Raw genomic sequence first — 18,752 nt, 5'->3', positions numbered from 1 at the left:
AATAATATTTAGCTCCTGGTTGGCTTTTTGGAGATTGAAATAAACACAGAATACCTGATTGTTTGGGTCTTGGGTCTGCCAATTAACAATCATATCAACTCAGAGAGACTGAAGAGACCACCCACAGGTGCTGATGCCTTGTAAGACAATTCATTTATTTACTTACCAGGTGATGAAAATACAAAATACATTTATGATAATTCTACTCATTCTGCTGTGGTAATTGTGTTTTACTTTTAGAAATAGAATAAAATTTAAATCAGACTAACCTTTGCTTCCTGCAGTGAAAAACAGTGCTTTTAAACAGAATACTCCTCAAAGCTGCCAGGAGTCTGTGGTTCTGTATTGTAGTCAGTGTCCATTGCTCTTGCTTTGTCTCTGTATGGTCACATCTGTCTGATTGACTGACACCTGAGCTGTATTAGTGTTCTTAATCCCATCACTGCCCAGTCACATCAGGTATCAGAGAATGAACACTGTGATCTGTTATTTTTCCTTTTAATTAGTATCGGATTCTGAGAGACAAGGAGAGTCCGACTTTCTCAGAAATCATCACATTTTACCTGTCAGTTATTTCCAGAAAATATATAGTTTGATATGAGATATATCTCTCTAAACATTATTCCCTAATTATTTATTAAAACTTAATAAATTATAAACACAAATAATCAGGCACTTTATAAGTGCTGTATATCTGTTCTAGAGGTAATATTTCTAATTGCTTGCATTTCTACTATCATGTTAAATGTTTGTTATAACACCGCACCAGAAGTAACCAAAGACAATATTTTTTTTTAAACTGTCAAATCCAGAAACAATAATGCAGTATGGGAAGTCTATTACAATGACTAACACAGTGACTGAGTGAGATGCTCCATTATTAATTTATTTCATTCATTTAATGAAAAGGTCATGTGATTTGTAACTTTTAAATGATGAAGTAAGTTTTTTTCATGTTTTTCAGGTTCTGTTCAGGTGTTTTTTTTTTGTTGTTTGTTTGTTTGTTTTGTTGTTACTGGCCTATTACAGGAAACATGTTATTATGTTATGTTACATAAAAGACTAGTGTTTATACCTCTTTTAGCCCATTTACCACTAATTACCTCCACTTTATACTACTCCAACCACCCTCCACAGCTCCACAGCATTTTACATTTGTGGATTGTGTTCCTCAGTCTTCCATGCAGCCTTTGCAATGTGTGACTTGAACTAAATGAGCCAAAACATGCATCCTTTAGATAAAATTGACCGATAAGGAATAGGAAAGTATTACTCCTTTATTTTTCCCACCCACATTTTCCATCTAGGTCACAGAACTCCTTGTTTAGTCTTTTACAGTGCCACTGGAATCTCAGTCCTCCTTTTCACTCACCAGTACTCTGGCCGTTGCTGTAGGTCAGTGGCAGTGTGTGTGTGGAGTGGACCTGGGTTTGGCTGTAGCCGCCTGCCGCCTGCTGGTGCTGCTGGTGCTGCTGGTGCCCATTCTGAACTGGCATCTGGCAGAACTTTCCAGTAAAGTTGGGAGGGCACTGACACTTGTCCCTGGTGCTGCACTTGCCACCATTTATACAGGGAAGGTGACACACCACTGAAAAGAGAGCAAGGAAGCGATGGTGTTGATGTACCACACAGGACTTCAAAGGACTTTTTTATCAACATGTTTGTGAATGTATCTGGATTCTCTTTTGTGTGACTTTTCAACACAACTCTGCGTAGGTGTCCGCACAAAGAAGCAGAAGAGCCGCAGAGGAGACAGGTTGACAACTTGCTGTTAAGAGTAAGAAAACCTCTGACAAGTGTTGTAAGTCTCTGTAAATCATAGATGGACAGATGCCGACCCTAAATGTCTTAAAGTCAGACCAAATTATCAGTGTTTTTTTGCCAACAGTGGCTTTGCTGGCAGGGAGGCTAGCCCTGCTCCTCTCCTCCAGTATCCCTATATAACTACAACTATGGTTAACTATTACAGTTACCCCCACCCCCCACTCACTGAGCACTGAACAAACATTATGAAAAGTGTGATGGGCATTTCCAAGGTTCTACTTGATTCCATGGTGACTGAGAATTCTGGACTCTGATTGCCTTTAAGATGAATGGCTTCTAGTAATCAGACAGTTCAATCAAACACCTACCTACACCTGTTTTGTTTGGCAAATGTGTTGGCATATGGCCATGGTATCAGTGTTACCCTATGTATGTTTGTATGTTCCAGTATTTTAATAGATGACAGGGACTAAGAACCACCAAACATGAGTGGGAGAGTGGTTTGCCTCCTCAGTACAACTTGTCAGGTGTTAAGTCTTACATAAGTCCTGGAGTTCCCACACATTATGAGCACATCACAGCACAACAGGTGTCAAATTTGTATACACAGAACACAGACTGCAGCACTCTTTCAACCAGAGGCTATAAACCAAACAAAAACAGAAGTGTGGTGCTTATGTAAGAAGCCAGAGTGAAGAGAGGGATACAGTGAATTCACTGTTCTATAGCCAGAAGGCATAAAGTCTCAGAGTACAGGAGGTGATGATGTTAATGTGTATATGCCATATTCACTTTAATGTGATATTGCTCTATAGTTGTATGTGGAAAAACACTACAGCCACTGGAATCTGGACATTTACACACACATCCAAGTACTGTTCCATTTCCTATTTGAATTGTGTACTGTGGGGAAACCAAAAACAAGATCCCAGATACACAGACAAAACAGATCACAGTTCAAAGCTTTATCTGACATCTCTCCAAGTTCTCCCTGATTAGTTTCTTCGCTCTTCGTCCTCTATCTCTTCACGACCTCTCAAAGTCTGATGAGAAATGACACAAGTCTGTGCACAGGAGAGAAAAGGTTTATGATTCACACGCAAAAAGTGACTATCTAGTTTGTATGTGCCCAGTCCAGTGGATAACTTTTCACATTGTTATTCATAGCATACTCTTGGGACTACCACCTCTTCTGTTGTCCTCACTACAGCCTAGCAATTTTCTATTCCACACAAACTCAAAATAGTTACTTGACGAACTGAGAAACTCATGGAACCAAGGGGAAAAATTGGCATGTTGCCGTCACATGCAGGAGTTATTGCATATAAAATGAAAGGCATGGTGAGGAGAATGCAGAGCTACTTTCCACTGCATACAGTGCTACACCTGTCTTATTCTTTTAAGTCCTCCTGCCCTCCTTCCACATTAAACTCAACTCCCAAACTTCAACTGTAAGTGATTTGAAACTGTCTGGACTGCAACTGACACAAACGAGCTGGCAGCTACAGACGTCTTTAATAAAGGAAGCAAGAGCCGAGGGCCAGAAAGCTCTCAGCACTTGGCGAACAGCTGCACTCACCTGGGAGAAAATATGCCAGAAGGACTGGAAAAACACCACTTAAATCCACTCTCCAGGGGCTGTGGCAGGCCAAATGGGATACACATACAACAGTCTGAATCAGTCCAATTTAAAAAATAATCCTCATAGTCTCAGTATCAAGTCATTCCATGAATATTTTCTGCTATCACCAAACTATCATCGATTGGCCAAGTAGTTTTCACCTCACTTTTGCCAAGGACTAGATTTTCTACAGCGTCTGCTGCACTGACCATATCAAGTGAAAAATATGTCTAGAAAAATATGGTCATGAGAAACAATAAGGAAATAAAACACAAGTAGAACAGGATCAGATAAATGTATACACTTGCTGCAGGCTGAAGATCCAGAATTACTCTTTTATACAACTTTGAGGTGTGTTTTAATTTTGTAACAGAAGTAACAGCAGCTAGTTGTGCTGGTTGCAGAACAAGTAATAATTTCAAATTTTAGTGGCTGTGGTTGTAGTAATAGTTGTGATAGTAGCACCACAGAATAACATTGCGTTGAAGAAATGTATGCATGAATAATTTATTCAGTCACAGATGTATTTATAGTAAAATGTACTAAAATATAAAAAGTAAAAGCTCTTATTTCTTAATTACACAATGTTATACTAATGTTGCATTAGTCAGTGATAATGTCATAAAATCCCTTTGTGATCATAACTGTCAAATGTTGAACATGACTAGACCCTCCTATTTTCAGTTGTTGCTTGGATATGGTTGGTGTGTGGCTCCTCAAAACCATGTGCCCATGTCACCACAAATTCTTCAAATGCTTCCTATGTCAACAAATATTGGCAAAAAATCTGTTATCTATGTTATTAGTATAAAACATGACCAGGGGCCTGATTTACTAAAGGTTTGCCTGTGTAAAAATGTATATAAACTTGATATCACCCAGGAAAAAGCTGATCTTCGAACAGGGTGCACTGAGTATTGCATCTTTCATATGTGCAAAATAACACCTCTAGTCCATTCTGTACATTTGCCCAAATTAATATGCATAATGAAGTGTTTCTACTCGCAAAATACAAGGAGAAGAAAACGCAAATATGTCTGATGAGTAATTTCGGTGACGGTGACTGCTTCTATATATATAATACGTTCGAAGGTAAAGTGCCCTGCATTGCACACAGAAGGCTTCTGTTATTGTGGCCAGGAGGAGATATAGCCTCAATGAAAGAATATGTTGAGAACAGGAACTTGTGTTAACATTTTTAAAATGATAGGTAAAAATAATAATTCAGACATATTGCCTATTTGCAGCATATTTTGGAGCTCTTGGATGAAATAAGGGCTGATTTGGAGCCAGTCACAAGTAGGAGTCCCACAGTCACTGCCATGGCTAACATTCTAGTAACTCCGCGTTTCCTTGCATCTGAGTCATTCCAGCATACTGTAGCTGCTGGGGTATCCCCAAGCAGTGTTTCAGGTGTACTGTACCAAGTCTTTAATGCTATGTCTTGTAGGATGGGCAGGTGCATACGGTGTCCACACACTCAGGATGCACTGAATGAAACCAAACACTGCTTTAATGCAGTTGCTGGTTTCCCAAAAGTAATAGGAGTGATTGACTGTTCTCTTGTACAACTTGTTCCCCCCTAAAACAATGAGCATGTGTGCAGGAATCGCAAGCACACACATTCTCTAAATGTGCAGGTAATTTGACTTGCAGGCGTCATAACAAACACTGTGGCCAAATACCCTGGGTTAGTAAACTAAGTTGTGAGATGGCAAGTACAGAGATGGCTAGCTTTTAGATCGATCAATTTTATAATTCATCCTTTGTAAAATCATTCCTCACACTGAAGAACATGAGAGCATGTAAGTCATATAGGTTCATATGTTCTATGATAGCACATAACCCTTAGTCCCCTTCCTCCTGACTCCAGTACTTAAGCTGACCACTCCAGGTGAGAACAAATACAACATAACTGGGGGCTTCGTATCTCGCAGGTTGTCCATCTCTCCTCCGATCACTCCTTCTCCTCCCTTTCCAGTCCCTGGCTGCTCCACTGTGGGACTTCTCTGACCCACTTGTGGCCCACATGGATTTAGAGACCTCATCACTGCCTGTACACCCTCTAGATGCAGCAGGCCCTCTTGTCAGGGCATTTACGGCCACTGTCAGACCAGATACAGAGCTAACCAGCTGCCTGGTGTGCAAGGCAAAGCTCACACAGCTTGCACCTCCTGTGCAATTGATGACAGTCCATCTACAAGGACTGCAGACTGTCTTTTTCCCTTGGTTTGGTTGCTTCACACAGAAAAATGTCAAGGGAACTAAAATGCATCAATTAAAGGTATGTGAGAAAGTGAATAGAGGAAGAGGCTCTTAAATAAAGTCATATATGCCCAAATATCAAGAAGACAATGTATTTTGTTGTTAGTCCTGGTCAGACCACAAGTAATTCTCCAGCTCTACTCATTTGTATCCCGGTATGCAAAGCATGACAGTATGCACCTAGCTATGGAAGCCCATTAGCTCAAACTTGTACACCTCACAGTCAGGTCCCACCACAAATAAACACAAATAAAAATTTTGTTTGTAACTGGACTTAGATGTCAAGATATTTCACATCGCAAGTGAAAACTCTAATTAGCCACCAGGGCAAAAATCTTACAATTGCACAAGAAGGTTTGGCAATACATAACTTTTATTTGCAGCTTACAAACACCAGGAAAACAAGACAGGAGGGAAATAGTGATAGTGAGTAACTCCACCCCTTAGATATTTGCAGTGCATTAAAATGTGCAATATTTCCCTCTGACACTTAGTGGGGTATATGGATATGGTCTCATAGTACTACCACTCTAGGTACTTTAAACTTTCATTAACATATTTTTAAATGCACTATTATATAACTATAGATCTTATGAGAGTGTCACATCCAGGTCCCTTGACTTCTTGCTCTTCTCCCCGCCTGTGTGATCACTTGCCCCCGCCCTAATGTGTTGCACCTGTGTCCCATTGTCTTCCCTATCTCCCAGTATATAAGCCCCCCTCTCACTCCCCCATGTGCCAGATCACCTTGTGTCTCTGTACCAGCGTTTTCGCATGGGGTTTTTGCATTCCCGGTGCTTTGACTGCTCTTTGTGTTTTTGGACCTGCTTTTGCCTGCCAATTTTGTACCTTTGCCTGAACTTTTCCTCTTGTATATAAACTGCTATTAAGCACTCAGCTTGTACCTGAACAACTGATTCTTGAGTGCATGCATTTGGGTCCAACCAATTTGGCATTGCAGAGTGAAACAAAAAACAGAGATAGAACCAGTTGGGCTTATCAGACAGACAGATGAAGAACTGGGCTGGTGTCCCAGAGAACATTTTTCTGCTGATTAACTGCTGAAAATATCTGAGCCATATATCTAATGTATAACCAAGCTATGGCTGGTGGAAAAGAAAGTTTAGTCCACTGTGACACAGTGTTTATTTTGAAAAGTAATACTCCACAATAAAAGAAATAAAACATTACAGACATTTTCTAAGTTACTATATTCATTCAGTTTGTAAAAAACCTGCTGAAACACTAATAAATCTATCCAAGCCTTATTTTCTGGACTTGATATCTCTGTTAATTGGCCAACGTCATCATGGGCTGTGGGCGAGTTTGAACAGATCCACCCCTTCCTTCTACTGATTCATGTATCAACACTCCTCCCCCACCTCCCTCTCATCAGGTAAGTATGATAAACAAGACAAGTGCGATTTATTCTGTCTTGCCTCTTTGAGCTCAATATCTCTTATTTAGACTGCAAATAAACTTTTATCTTCCCAGTTCATTGGCTCAGGTCTGCACCCCATCACAGTGGCGAGAAAGATGGAGGAAGGAGGGAAAGAAAGACTGAGAGCAGAGAAGGAGGAATGAAGCAAGCCTGGACAGGCTCATGAGTCTGAAGCTGTTTCAAATCCAGGTGCAATGTGAAGAATCTGCAACACTCTCTCTGGATCAGATTGTCAACACTTGGTTGGAAAAACAATTTGTAATAATCTGTAATAATTCTACTGTTGTGTGTTTTCTGACTCTGACACAACTGGTACAACTTTTGCTGATATGAAAAATGATTTACTTTACATTTGGTTTTATTTGAAATTTCTGCTAATACTAAGCCACAAAAGAAAAGAGCGCTATGTACAGAAATGTATACTCCATTGACAGGGAATCATAGGAAAAGATGCCTCAGTACTGACTGAAGTACCTGAAGAACTATTTGGACAGTGCAGCACAGACACATCATCACTGTAGTACAACATAAAATAGGTTTAGAGGTTTAATAAATACTATAATTAGCAGTTATTAGTATATTTAAACATACTAAAAGTACTCAGCAGCACAAAAAAAAGGGTTCAGCGCTTTTTCTCTGTGACTGCATACACTCCCTCCTTATTGGAAACAACAAAAGGAAAATGCTGTCACTCAGAAAAAAAACACTATATGGACAAACACCCATAGTGTGGCCAGTTACTGATGTTTTATTTGACTGGCACAGACATCAATCACCAGAAGCGACAGCAGTGGATGCAGCAGTCATGCATTTTCCTCAGGAAACACACATGTTGTAGTGTGTGATGCAGTGCTAAAACAGCTGCTTGTGGAAATTAAGGGCCATTGTTTGCTTCTTTATAGTTAAGATGTAGACTGTTTACAGTAGCAAAGTAGACCTAGACTAAAGCACCTAAGATACAGCAGAGTTATACTGAACCCTGAGCCCTGTCACAGTATTACCATATATCTCTTAGTACATGCACAAGACAAAAGAGAAAGGGCTGGAACCAGGAACAATCAACCTTTATTTGAAAGGCCTCATTAAGGCCTCAAAAAAGTCTTCAAAATGTTGTGCCTGTAGCAGCTTTCTAGACTGAGCTCACCAACGTAAACATAACGTTTTCATTTTATGCAATGAAAATATGGTCTGACATGAACACCTGCGCAGACCCTCATTGACCTGGGCAGGTGATGACATTTTTGTCATTTCGACTCTCACAGCTACAAGATTCAAGTTTCAAACTCACCTTGCTTGCCTACGTGAATGCGGAAGGTGTGATATGAACTTCGGTCAGCTGTACTTTTGACCAAAAAGGCCACCATTATAAAAGGGAGATCTGTTTAACTGTTGACAAGATGGCTAAAACACCATGCTAAGGTAAAATTTGATGATTGAATGATATATTTGTAAAACTTTTCCAACAGCAGGGAAGGAAGTGTAAATGGTAAATGGACTGCAGTTATAGGACTTTTCTACCTAAAAGGATAAAGCCCTTTTTAATTTGCCTCTCATTCACTCACTCACACACGCGCACTCACTGGTGATTTGAATTGGAATGAATCTTGAAACAACGGTATCCAGTTTCCAACAAAGGAGTTAAAAGCACACAATAACACTCAATTCTGTATTATGACTGATGGTAAATCACTGTTATTCTGCTACAAAAGAAGTGGATAAAAGTAACTATCAAAAGGATAAGTTTGTCCACCTTGGATTCTTGAGTGCGACCACTTTCTCAGTGGCTCAAATGTCAAAGTTCACACACGTTGATCTTGAAGGAATAGCAACACAGCACTTTAACTGGCACAAGTGAATCCAGTCATCCCTACAAATCCTTTCCTGTAAACAAAGGAAAAGCATCCCTGCAGGTCATCCAGAGTTAAGCAGTCTGGGTTTTTTTCTCTGTGTGCTGGTGTAACTCCACTTATACTAATTTGTTCAGCTGAGTCAGACAGGAATTCATTTTGTTCTGCTCTTCCCATGTTTCTGCATGTGTCAGAGATGGAGACACAGATCTGCTCCTTGTAAGGACTGAGGCAGGTCCAGACACAGTTTGTCAGGTCTGTGCAATACATTAAAGAACACCCACATCATGTGCTCCATTACACAGGAGCTGTTTCATGATATCCCGAGATAGCAATATTATTGTATACATTCAATTCAGGGACATTTACCCTGCTCTTATGATTTACTACCAGACACACCAACCAGCTGAATCATGCTACAGTGTCTTCCTAACATACAGACAAGGCAACACACATTCTAAAGAAAAGCTGTAATCCAAATTAGCTGACATGTGCCAAGATGTATATGTGAGTTAGTTAAAACAGCGTATACATACTTAACTCTACTGACTCTTTGGACAAGCAAACTGATCGCCAGTCCACTAGTCTCCTACAGTATACAGTAGAAGGAGGAGGGTTAAGTTTGTCCACCAAAAGAATTCAGGAATACACATCTCAAACAGCATGGCTGAATATATCATCTGTCTTACCCAAAGTCACTAAGAATATCCCCATGTTAATGTCTAACTGCCCAAAGCAGAGACATGTTGAGGATATAATTAAGGCCTCAGTATGCTTTGAGTTTGGACGATAACAGACAACAACAAACACTTTTGTATTTAGATGTGTTTGCAGACTAAGGCGTTTAACCTAGCTCATCACACCTATTGTGTGTGTGTGGTCCAGGTATTCTTGCTGTGGGGATCTAAATCACATTATTACAATGCCAATGATTAAATGATAAGGTGAAGACCTGTTTAAAGGTTTAAAGGATGAGGGTTGGGCAAGGAGTAGTTAGGTAGTATGTAAATGTAATGTCCCCTGCAGTCATGGAGACAAGAAACTGTGTGTGTGTGTGTGTGTGTGTGTGTGTGTGTGTTTTTCTATTCTGGTGGGGACCTTAACCTAAGATACCCCTCACCCCATGGGGTTTCATGACATGGGACTGTGCCTAGTAGTCACTGATGGTATTGCATCGTGTGTGAATTTCCCTGGTGGGGCGACTTTTCCTGACAAGTGTGTAACTGCATATATCAGTATGCTTCATATTTTATATAGATTGATACACTTTTATGTGATCAGACTGTAATTTTATTGAATAGTTTGGCCTTAAATCATCAGGGGAACCCATTTAATCACTGTAACTTCGTTTCATAGCAGTCTTATTCTTTGGGGGAAAATGATTGCCATAGGTATATAAAAATATGCATTAATGTCTGTAAATACAATCAATCATTAACATTTTTTAAAAATGTCTATTTTATATTATATTTTATCTCAGGAACACTGTGGGGGAAAATTCTTCACATTTGTGCTATAACTCATATGCTAATTATCACACAAATGTCTAACAGAAATTATTAAGTGAATTGAAAAGGTCAAAGGTTAGTCCCATTCATGTGAATGTGATCTGTCTTAAAGGCAATCTCCTCTTGGACTCAAAGGTGACCTGGTTAGATTTTGATGGCCAAAGGTCAAAGGTCAAGGTCAAGGTCAATGTGACCTCACAAAACACATTTTTGGCCATAACTCAATACTAATATTACTAATTATGACAAAATATTACACAAATGTCTAATAACATAAAATGATGAAGTGATGACATTTTCTGTGGCTTTCTGGCCTCCAGGCCGTTCTCCCGACCAGCTTCACCTGTCTATCTAGCCTCTTAGCTGTCCATCAGAAGTCTCCACCCTACTCTGTCTTTATCCTGCCCTCATATTATACACCAGAGGGCCCCTGCTCTTTAAATTTCCAGACCCCCACCTGCTGGACTTGCTTCATTCTTGCATAGGGATGTCTGGAATTCATTCCCCAAGGGGATACAGTCACAATCTCTGTTTCCCTGGCCATATTCCTTCCTTGACTCACCTTGCTCTTGCTTCCCACCAGATGTGTAAAGACATTTCTCCCTGTCCTCACTCACCTGACTGCCCTGCCTATTTGCACACCTGGCTCCACTTATCATCAGCCTATATTATATTATTTTTAGTTATCAGTGAAATGGAGGGGAAAAAGATGGAAACACATAGGCCTGTGACCAACTGCTCAAAATCACTTCTCATCTCAGAAAAAAAATTCATGTAGTAATAATAATAATAATAATTTTATCATTATTATTACTACTACTACTACTAACAATAATGATAATAATACATCAAATTTCTATAGTGCTTTTCAAGACACTCAAAGACGCTTAACAATATAGCAAAAGAAAAGTAACAGTAACAGTAAAAAGAAATGAGTAAATCAACAGATCGGAAATGGCGGAATGGTGGTGGAGGAGGTCAGTGAGATAAGGGGGAAGGTTATTGAGGGCTTTGTAGGTGATGAGGAGGAGTTTGTACTGGATGCTGTATTGTACAGGGAGCCAGTGCAGCTGTTGGAGGACAAGGGAAATGTGGTCTCTGAAAACTGCCTGTGTCCCGTCAAAATCATGAGGTAAAAAGTCTAAATTATGAGATAAAAAGTCATAATTGTGAGATAATAAGTCTGAATTATGAGATAAGTCAAAATTATGAGATAGTAAATTGAAATTGTGAGATTAAAAAAATTATAATTATGAGATAATGTTGAAATTATGAGATGTTGAAATTATGAGATAATGTCAAAATTTTGAGACAATAAGATGGAATTATGAGATAAGAAGTCATAATTATGAGATGTCGAAATTATGAGATAAATTGAAATTATGAGAAACTGAAATTATAAGATGATAAATCAAAATTATGAGATGATAAATTGCAATTACGAGATAAAAAGCCATAATTATGAGATAATGTCGAAATTATAAGATACACCACACTCAAAGTAGCAGTTCTTTGGCGTGAGTTCTCTTATTCAACTTGACAACGAAATGGATTATGAGCACATTGAAGATTATTTTAAACAGGGCTTTACAACAGATGAAATACTTTTGATGTGGCTGAAGTGGCAATCTTCACTGAACAGCAACTGACTGACTTTTCCAAATTATTATCTCAATTTCAACATATCATCTCATGATTATGACTTACTATCTCTTTGACTTAATGTGAGCAGTTTTTTTCTTATACCAGTGGAAATGAGCTTTCATAGGCTGAAAACATTTGAACATCTAAAAAAAAAAGATGCTTTTATTTCAAAGTTGCAGATACAAATGGTAAGTATTACTGTAACAGCCGAGAAAGATACTCACTCTGTGTGTGGCCAAAGACAAAGTACAGAATTTTCTAATGACTCTTTAGCTAGTTTAAGAAAAACATTGCACACAGTGCGTTCTTTATCTGCACTATCAATTAAGAGGCTGATAGTGTGCTATGTTGAATACTAACTGACATAATATACTCATAATTCCTTATTTGAACAAGATCCTCAAGGTCAAAGAAAATCCTCCCATTTTAGCAATGTTAAGACAAACTTAGAAACTAAGCAATTAAATGTTTTCTCTCTCAGTACCACCAGTGAAACAAACTGTAATGCAGTGCACTGTTATGATTAGGTAATGTACGGAAGTCTATCTAGATGGCTTACATTCACACAGTGAAGGTGTGTTATCAGTTAGCTGTCAGTATCTTGTATCAATATTCTCATACCTTATTATACAGGATCCTCAAGATCTAAGAAAAGACAGCAACCTGTTGAGACTGACGTTGATGACCCAGAAGCAGGTATTTCTTAGACTACATGCACTGGAATATGTGCACATTAGTTTAACTTGCTTTTGTGATAATGGTGTCAGTGTTGAAAACATGTCAATAGTTTACTGTAATGTCATAAATATGTATTTTGGGTGACTATCATTCTTAGTGACAATAAATACACCACCAGTCTTTTTGTTACTCATTGTTCCTATATGACACAAATATGATGGACATAGTAATAATGGAAATAGACTACCAGGGAGGGGGAATGGTGGAGGAGGAGGTCAGTGAGATAAGGGGGAAGGTTATTGAGGGCTTCGTAGGTGATGAGGAGGAGTTTGTACTGGATGCGGTATTGTACAGGGAGCCAGTGCAGCTGTTGGAGGACAAGGGAAATGTGGTCTCTGAAAACTGCCTGTGTCCCGTCAAAATCATGAGGTAAAAAGTCTAAATTATGAGATAAAAAGTCATAATTGTGAGATAATAAGTCTGAATTATGAGATAATTCAAAATTATGAGATAGTAAATTGAAATTGTGAGATTAAAAAAATTATAATTATGAGATAATGTTGAAATTATGAGATGTTGAAATTATGAGATAATGTCAAAATTTTGAGACAATAAGATGGAATTATGAGATAAGAAGTCATAATTATGAGATGTCGAAATTATGAGATAAATTGAAATTATGAGAAACTGAAATTATAAGATGATAAATCAAAATTATGAGATGATAAATTGCAATTACGAGATAAAAAGCCATAATTATGAGATAATGTCGAAATTATAAGATACACCACACTCAAAGTAGCAGTTCTTTGGCGTGAGTTCTCTTATTCAACTTGACAACGAAATGGATTATGAGCACATTGAAGATTATTTTAAACAGGGCTTTACAACAGATGAAATACTTTTGATGTGGCTGAAGTGGCAATCTTCACTGAACAGCAACTGACTGACTTTTCCAAATTATTATCTCAATTTCAACATATCATCTCATGATTATGACTTACTATCTCTTTGACTTAATGTGAGCAGTTTTTTTCTTATACCAGTGGAAATGAGCTTTCATAGGCTGAAAACATTTGAACATCTAAAAAAAAAGATGCTTTTATTTCAAAGTTGCAGATACAAATGGTAAGTATTACTGTAACAGCCGAGAAAGATACTCACTCTGTGTGTGGCCAAAGACAAAGTACAGAATTTTCTAATGACTCTTTAGCTAGTTTAAGAAAAACATTGCACACAGTGCGTTCTTTATCTGCACTATCAATTAAGAGGCTGATAGTGTGCTATGTTGAATACTAACTGACATAATATACTCATAATTCCTTATTTGAACAAGATCCTCAAGGTCAAAGAAAATCCTCCCATTTTAGCAATGTTAAGACAAACTTAGAAACTAAGCAATTAAATGTTTTCTCTCTCAGTACCACCAGTGAAACAAACTGTAATGCAGTGCACTGTTATGATTAGGTAATGTACGGAAGTCTATCTAGATGGCTTACATTCACACAGTGAAGGTGTGTTATCAGTTAGCTGTCAGTATCTTGTATCAATATTCTCATACCTTATTATACAGGATCCTCAAGATCTAAGAAAAGACAGCAACCTGTTGAGACTGACGTTGATGACCCAGAAGCAGGTATTTCTTAGACTACATGCACTGGAATATGTGCACATTAGTTTAACTTGCTTTTGTGATAATGGTGTCAGTGTTGAAAACATGTCAATAGTTTACTGTAATGTCATAAATATGTATTTTGGGTGACTATCATTCTTAGTGACAATAAATACACCACCAGTCTTTTTGTTACTCATTGTTCCTATATGACACAAATATGATGGACATAGTAATAATGGAAATAGACTACCAGGGAGGGGGAATGGTGGAGGAGGAGGTCAGTGAGATAAGGGGGAAGGTTATTGAGGGCTTCGTAGGTGATGAGGAGGAGTTTGTACTGGATGCGGTATTGTACAGGGAGCCAGTGCAGCTGTTGGAGGACAAGGGAAATGTGGTCTCTGAAAACTGCCTGTGTCCCGTCAAAATCATGAGGTAAAAAGTCTAAATTATGAGATAAAAAGTCATAATTGTGAGATAATAAGTCTGAATTATGAGATAATTCAAAATTATGAGATAGTAAATTGAAATTGTGAGATTAAAAAAATTATAATTATGAGATAATGTTGAAATTATGAGATGTTGAAATTATGAGATAATGTCAAAATTTTGAGACAATAAGATGGAATTATGAGATAAGAAGTCATAATTATGAGATGTCGAAATTATGAGATAAATTGAAATTATGAGAAACTGAAATTATAAGATGATAAATCAAAATTATGAGATGATAAATTGCAATTACGAGATAAAAAGCCATAATTATGAGATAATGTCGAAATTATAAGATACACCACACTCAAAGTAGCAGTTCTTTGGCGTGAGTTCTCTTATTCAACTTGACAACGAAATGGATTATGAGCACATTGAAGATTATTTTAAACAGGGCTTTACAACAGATGAAATACTTTTGATGTGGCTGAAGTGGCAATCTTCACTGAACAGCAACTGACTGACTTTTCCAAATTATTATCTCAATTTCAACATATCATCTCATGATTATGACTTACTATCTCTTTGACTTAACGTGAGCAGTTTTTTTCTTATACCAGTGGAAATGAGCTTTCATAGGCTGAAAACATTTGAACATCTAAAAAAAAAAAGATGCTTTTATTTCAAAGTTGCAGATACAAATGGTAAGTATTACTGTAACAGTCGAGAAAGATACTCACTCTGTGTGTGGCCAAAGACAAAGTACAGAATTTTCTAATGACTCTTTAGCTAGTTTAAGAAAAACATTGCACACAGTGCGTTCTTTATCTGCACTATCAATTAAGAGGCTGATAGTGTGCTATGTTGAATACTAACTGACATAATATACTCATAATTCCTTATTTGAACAAGATCCTCAAGGTCAAAGAAAATCCTCCCATTTTAGCAATGTTAAGACAAACTTAGAAACTAAGCAATTAAATGTTTTCTCTCTCAGTACCACCAGTGAAACAAACTGTAATGCAGTGCACTGTTATGATTAGGTAATGTACGGAAGTCTATCTAGATGGCTTACATTCACACAGTGAAGGTGTGTTATCAGTTAGCTGTCAGTATCTTGTATCAATATTCTCATACCTTATTATACAAGATCCTCAAGATCTAAGAAAAGACAGCAACCTGTTGAGACTGACGTTGATGACCCAGAAACAGGTTTTTCTTAGACTACATGCACTGGAATATGTGCACATTAGTTTAACTTGCTTTTGTGATAATGGTGTCAGTGTTGAAAACATGTCAATAGTTTACTGTAATGTCATAAATATGTATTTTGGGTGACTATCATTCTCAGTGACAATAAATACACCACCAGTCTTTTTGTTACTCATTGTTCCTATATGACACAAATATGATGGACATAGTAATAATGGAAATAGACTACCAGGGAGGGGGAATGGTGGTGGAGGAGGTCAGTGAGATAAGGGGGAAGGTTATTGAGGGCTTTGTAGGTGATGAGGAGGAGTTTGTACTGGATGCGGTATTGTACAGGGAGCCAGTGCAGCTGTTGGAGGACAAGGGAAATGTGGTCTCTGAAAACTGCCTGTGTCCCGTCAAAATCATGAGGTAAAAAGTCTAAATTATGAGATAAAAAGTCATAATTGTGAGATAATAAGTCTGAATTATGAGATAATTCAAAATTATGAGATAGTAAATTGAAATTGTGAGATTAAAAAAATTATAATTATGAGATAATGTTGAAATTATGAGATGTTGAAATTATGAGATAATGTCAAAATTTTGAGACAATAAGATGGAATTATGAGATAAGAAGTCATAATTATGAGATGTCGAAATTATGAGATAAATTGAAATTATGAGAAACTGAAATTATAAGATGATAAATCAAAATTATGAGATGATAAATTGCAATTACGAGATAAAAAGCCATAATTATGAGATAATGTCGAAATTATTCCTATATGACACAAATATGATGGACATAGTAATAATGGAAATAGACTACCAGGCAGCAGTCATTTTCTTGTAAGGTAATAATACTTATTATTAATTATTATCATTATCATTTTAACAGGATCTTCAAGATGTAAGATGTGCAGTGACCCAGTGACCATATAACAGGTATTTCAAACACTACATTCATTGCTATTACTAATAGCCTTTCTTAGTTAATTTAATCTTTATGAAAAAGATTGCGTTATTGCCATACAGTGCTATGGTTCTTGCTTTATTGGTGTTAAAATGGCCTTGATCGTTGGCTATATTAACCAATTAGTTGTGTTATCTTTCACTGAGACTCCAAAAGCCTGATCTTACCTGAAGCTGTTAAAAACATCTGATGTCGTTCCCTTTCTCACTCACCATAGATGGTAAGTCAAGTCAAGTCAATGTGTTGTTTCCATGTTTATAAATGCTGTCACTTAAAGAGTCCTTTTCTGCCAGAGTTCATGAACAGACTGCTTACCTCTTGAGGTTGACAGATTTTTGTTGAGCTGTTTAATTTTGTATTCCCAACTGTGTAAATCTCAGGGTCTCACTATGTAATAATATGCTATAATGTGATCAGTAAAATCACCAAATAGGTGAATTTCAAATAATCCTAAATAAATTTAAAATATGTAAGTGCTATCCTGAGAGTGAAAAAGGGAAACCTCATGTTACTATGCATAAGGGGTCACCCACTCCTTCTGTCAAAGGTCCACTTAGCCTATTATTGTTTAATATTTGTATTTTTGTACAGAATTAATGATATTTTTATTAGTATTTGCCTATAGAAAAGACCCTGAAAGCTGTCACTGAACCTGGTAAAGTACCTGGCAAATCTGAGTGTGCTGCCTGCATTAAGGCCTCACCTGAAGCACTGAAAAACAGAAACTATAAGTGCAAAAAGAATTTACTAAATAATACTGCACCCGTTCTTTCCATTTTCACTTCTTGTACTTATGGTGGATGTCTTGAGGATACATGTGTTGATATTATAAGTTCAGTACACTATACAGCCACCTGTATAAGAGCATACCTGTCATGGATGAGTGAGTAGGAGCTCTTATTGTGAAGTGACTGCTGTGGTTACTCATGAATAGCATGGTGGATGTTCATAAAGTAATGCTTGTATTGTCAAGTAACATATACTAAGATAGAACTTGGGACGTACACAAGACGCTGAAGTTCAGTTTTGTTTAGAGGAAAACTTTTCTCCTGCTTCTGTCAACCTCTGGGAGGCTCCTCTGTGTAATGTTTGGTCCAGTGTTACCTTGTTGGTTGTGACACCACCAGAAAACCAGTTTGTGAGTCGGTTCTCTAATGCACTGTACTGCAGAGGGAACACATGAATGGGCCAACTGTGAATCCAGTGTTTACAAAGGTTTATATATAAAATAAATACAACTGACATTTTGAAATACATAAGTTTAATCTGTCTCTACTTTTTACACAGTTGATCTGGGTTTTCCACAATGACCACATTTTGGAAACAGTCTGTTACATGGAAGAGAACACTGTACCTGGTAGTTTACTGTAGGTTATCAATTACATTTTTTGGCTCCTCCTCTTTAAAGCAGTTCATATTTTTTGTACTTTCCAGGATATCAATTGGCTAACCAGTGTCTAATTTTTAATGATTTCATTTACAACATGCATACAGTCATGAACTAAAAGGGTAGCAACAAGTAGAACATAAAGCAAAAGAAGCAGCAAAAGAAAAAGCTAAAATTAAATTCAGAAATTGGAACAGGAGTGGGGGTGAGGGGTACATTGGTCCCCACAGGGACTTAAATTCAGGTTTAAAATTTAGGTTTGAGTATTTGATGTTTCATGTGATTTTCGTCTTAGCAAAAAAATATTGGGAATTTAGAAGTTAAAATTATGTCTCTAGACCACTCAGAAAGGGTGGGTCCCACCAAGACCCTTCCAGTCGTTCCCA

General features: G+C 37.5%; 1 protein-coding gene across 8 annotated transcripts in view; it reads right to left on the bottom strand.

Moving 5' to 3' along the window:
• Nucleotides 1-18,752, bottom strand: part of ltbp1 (latent transforming growth factor beta binding protein 1) — a 125,113-nt gene that overhangs the window by 61,709 nt on the left and 44,652 nt on the right. For all 8 annotated transcript variants that reach the window (XM_018694680.2, XM_051076770.1, XM_051076772.1 and 5 more), the window contains exon 6: nt 1,373-1,588. In XM_018694680.2, the coding sequence (XP_018550196.1) occupies nt 1,373-1,588 (216 nt within the window). The remainder of the gene's footprint in view (nt 1-1,372; nt 1,589-18,752) is intronic.

This window comes from Lates calcarifer, linkage group LG16_LG22, assembly GCF_001640805.2.
Source record: "Lates calcarifer isolate ASB-BC8 linkage group LG16_LG22, TLL_Latcal_v3, whole genome shotgun sequence".
Taxonomy (NCBI): Eukaryota; Metazoa; Chordata; class Actinopteri; family Centropomidae; genus Lates; species Lates calcarifer.
This window is presented reverse-complemented; position numbering and strand designations above follow the sequence as displayed.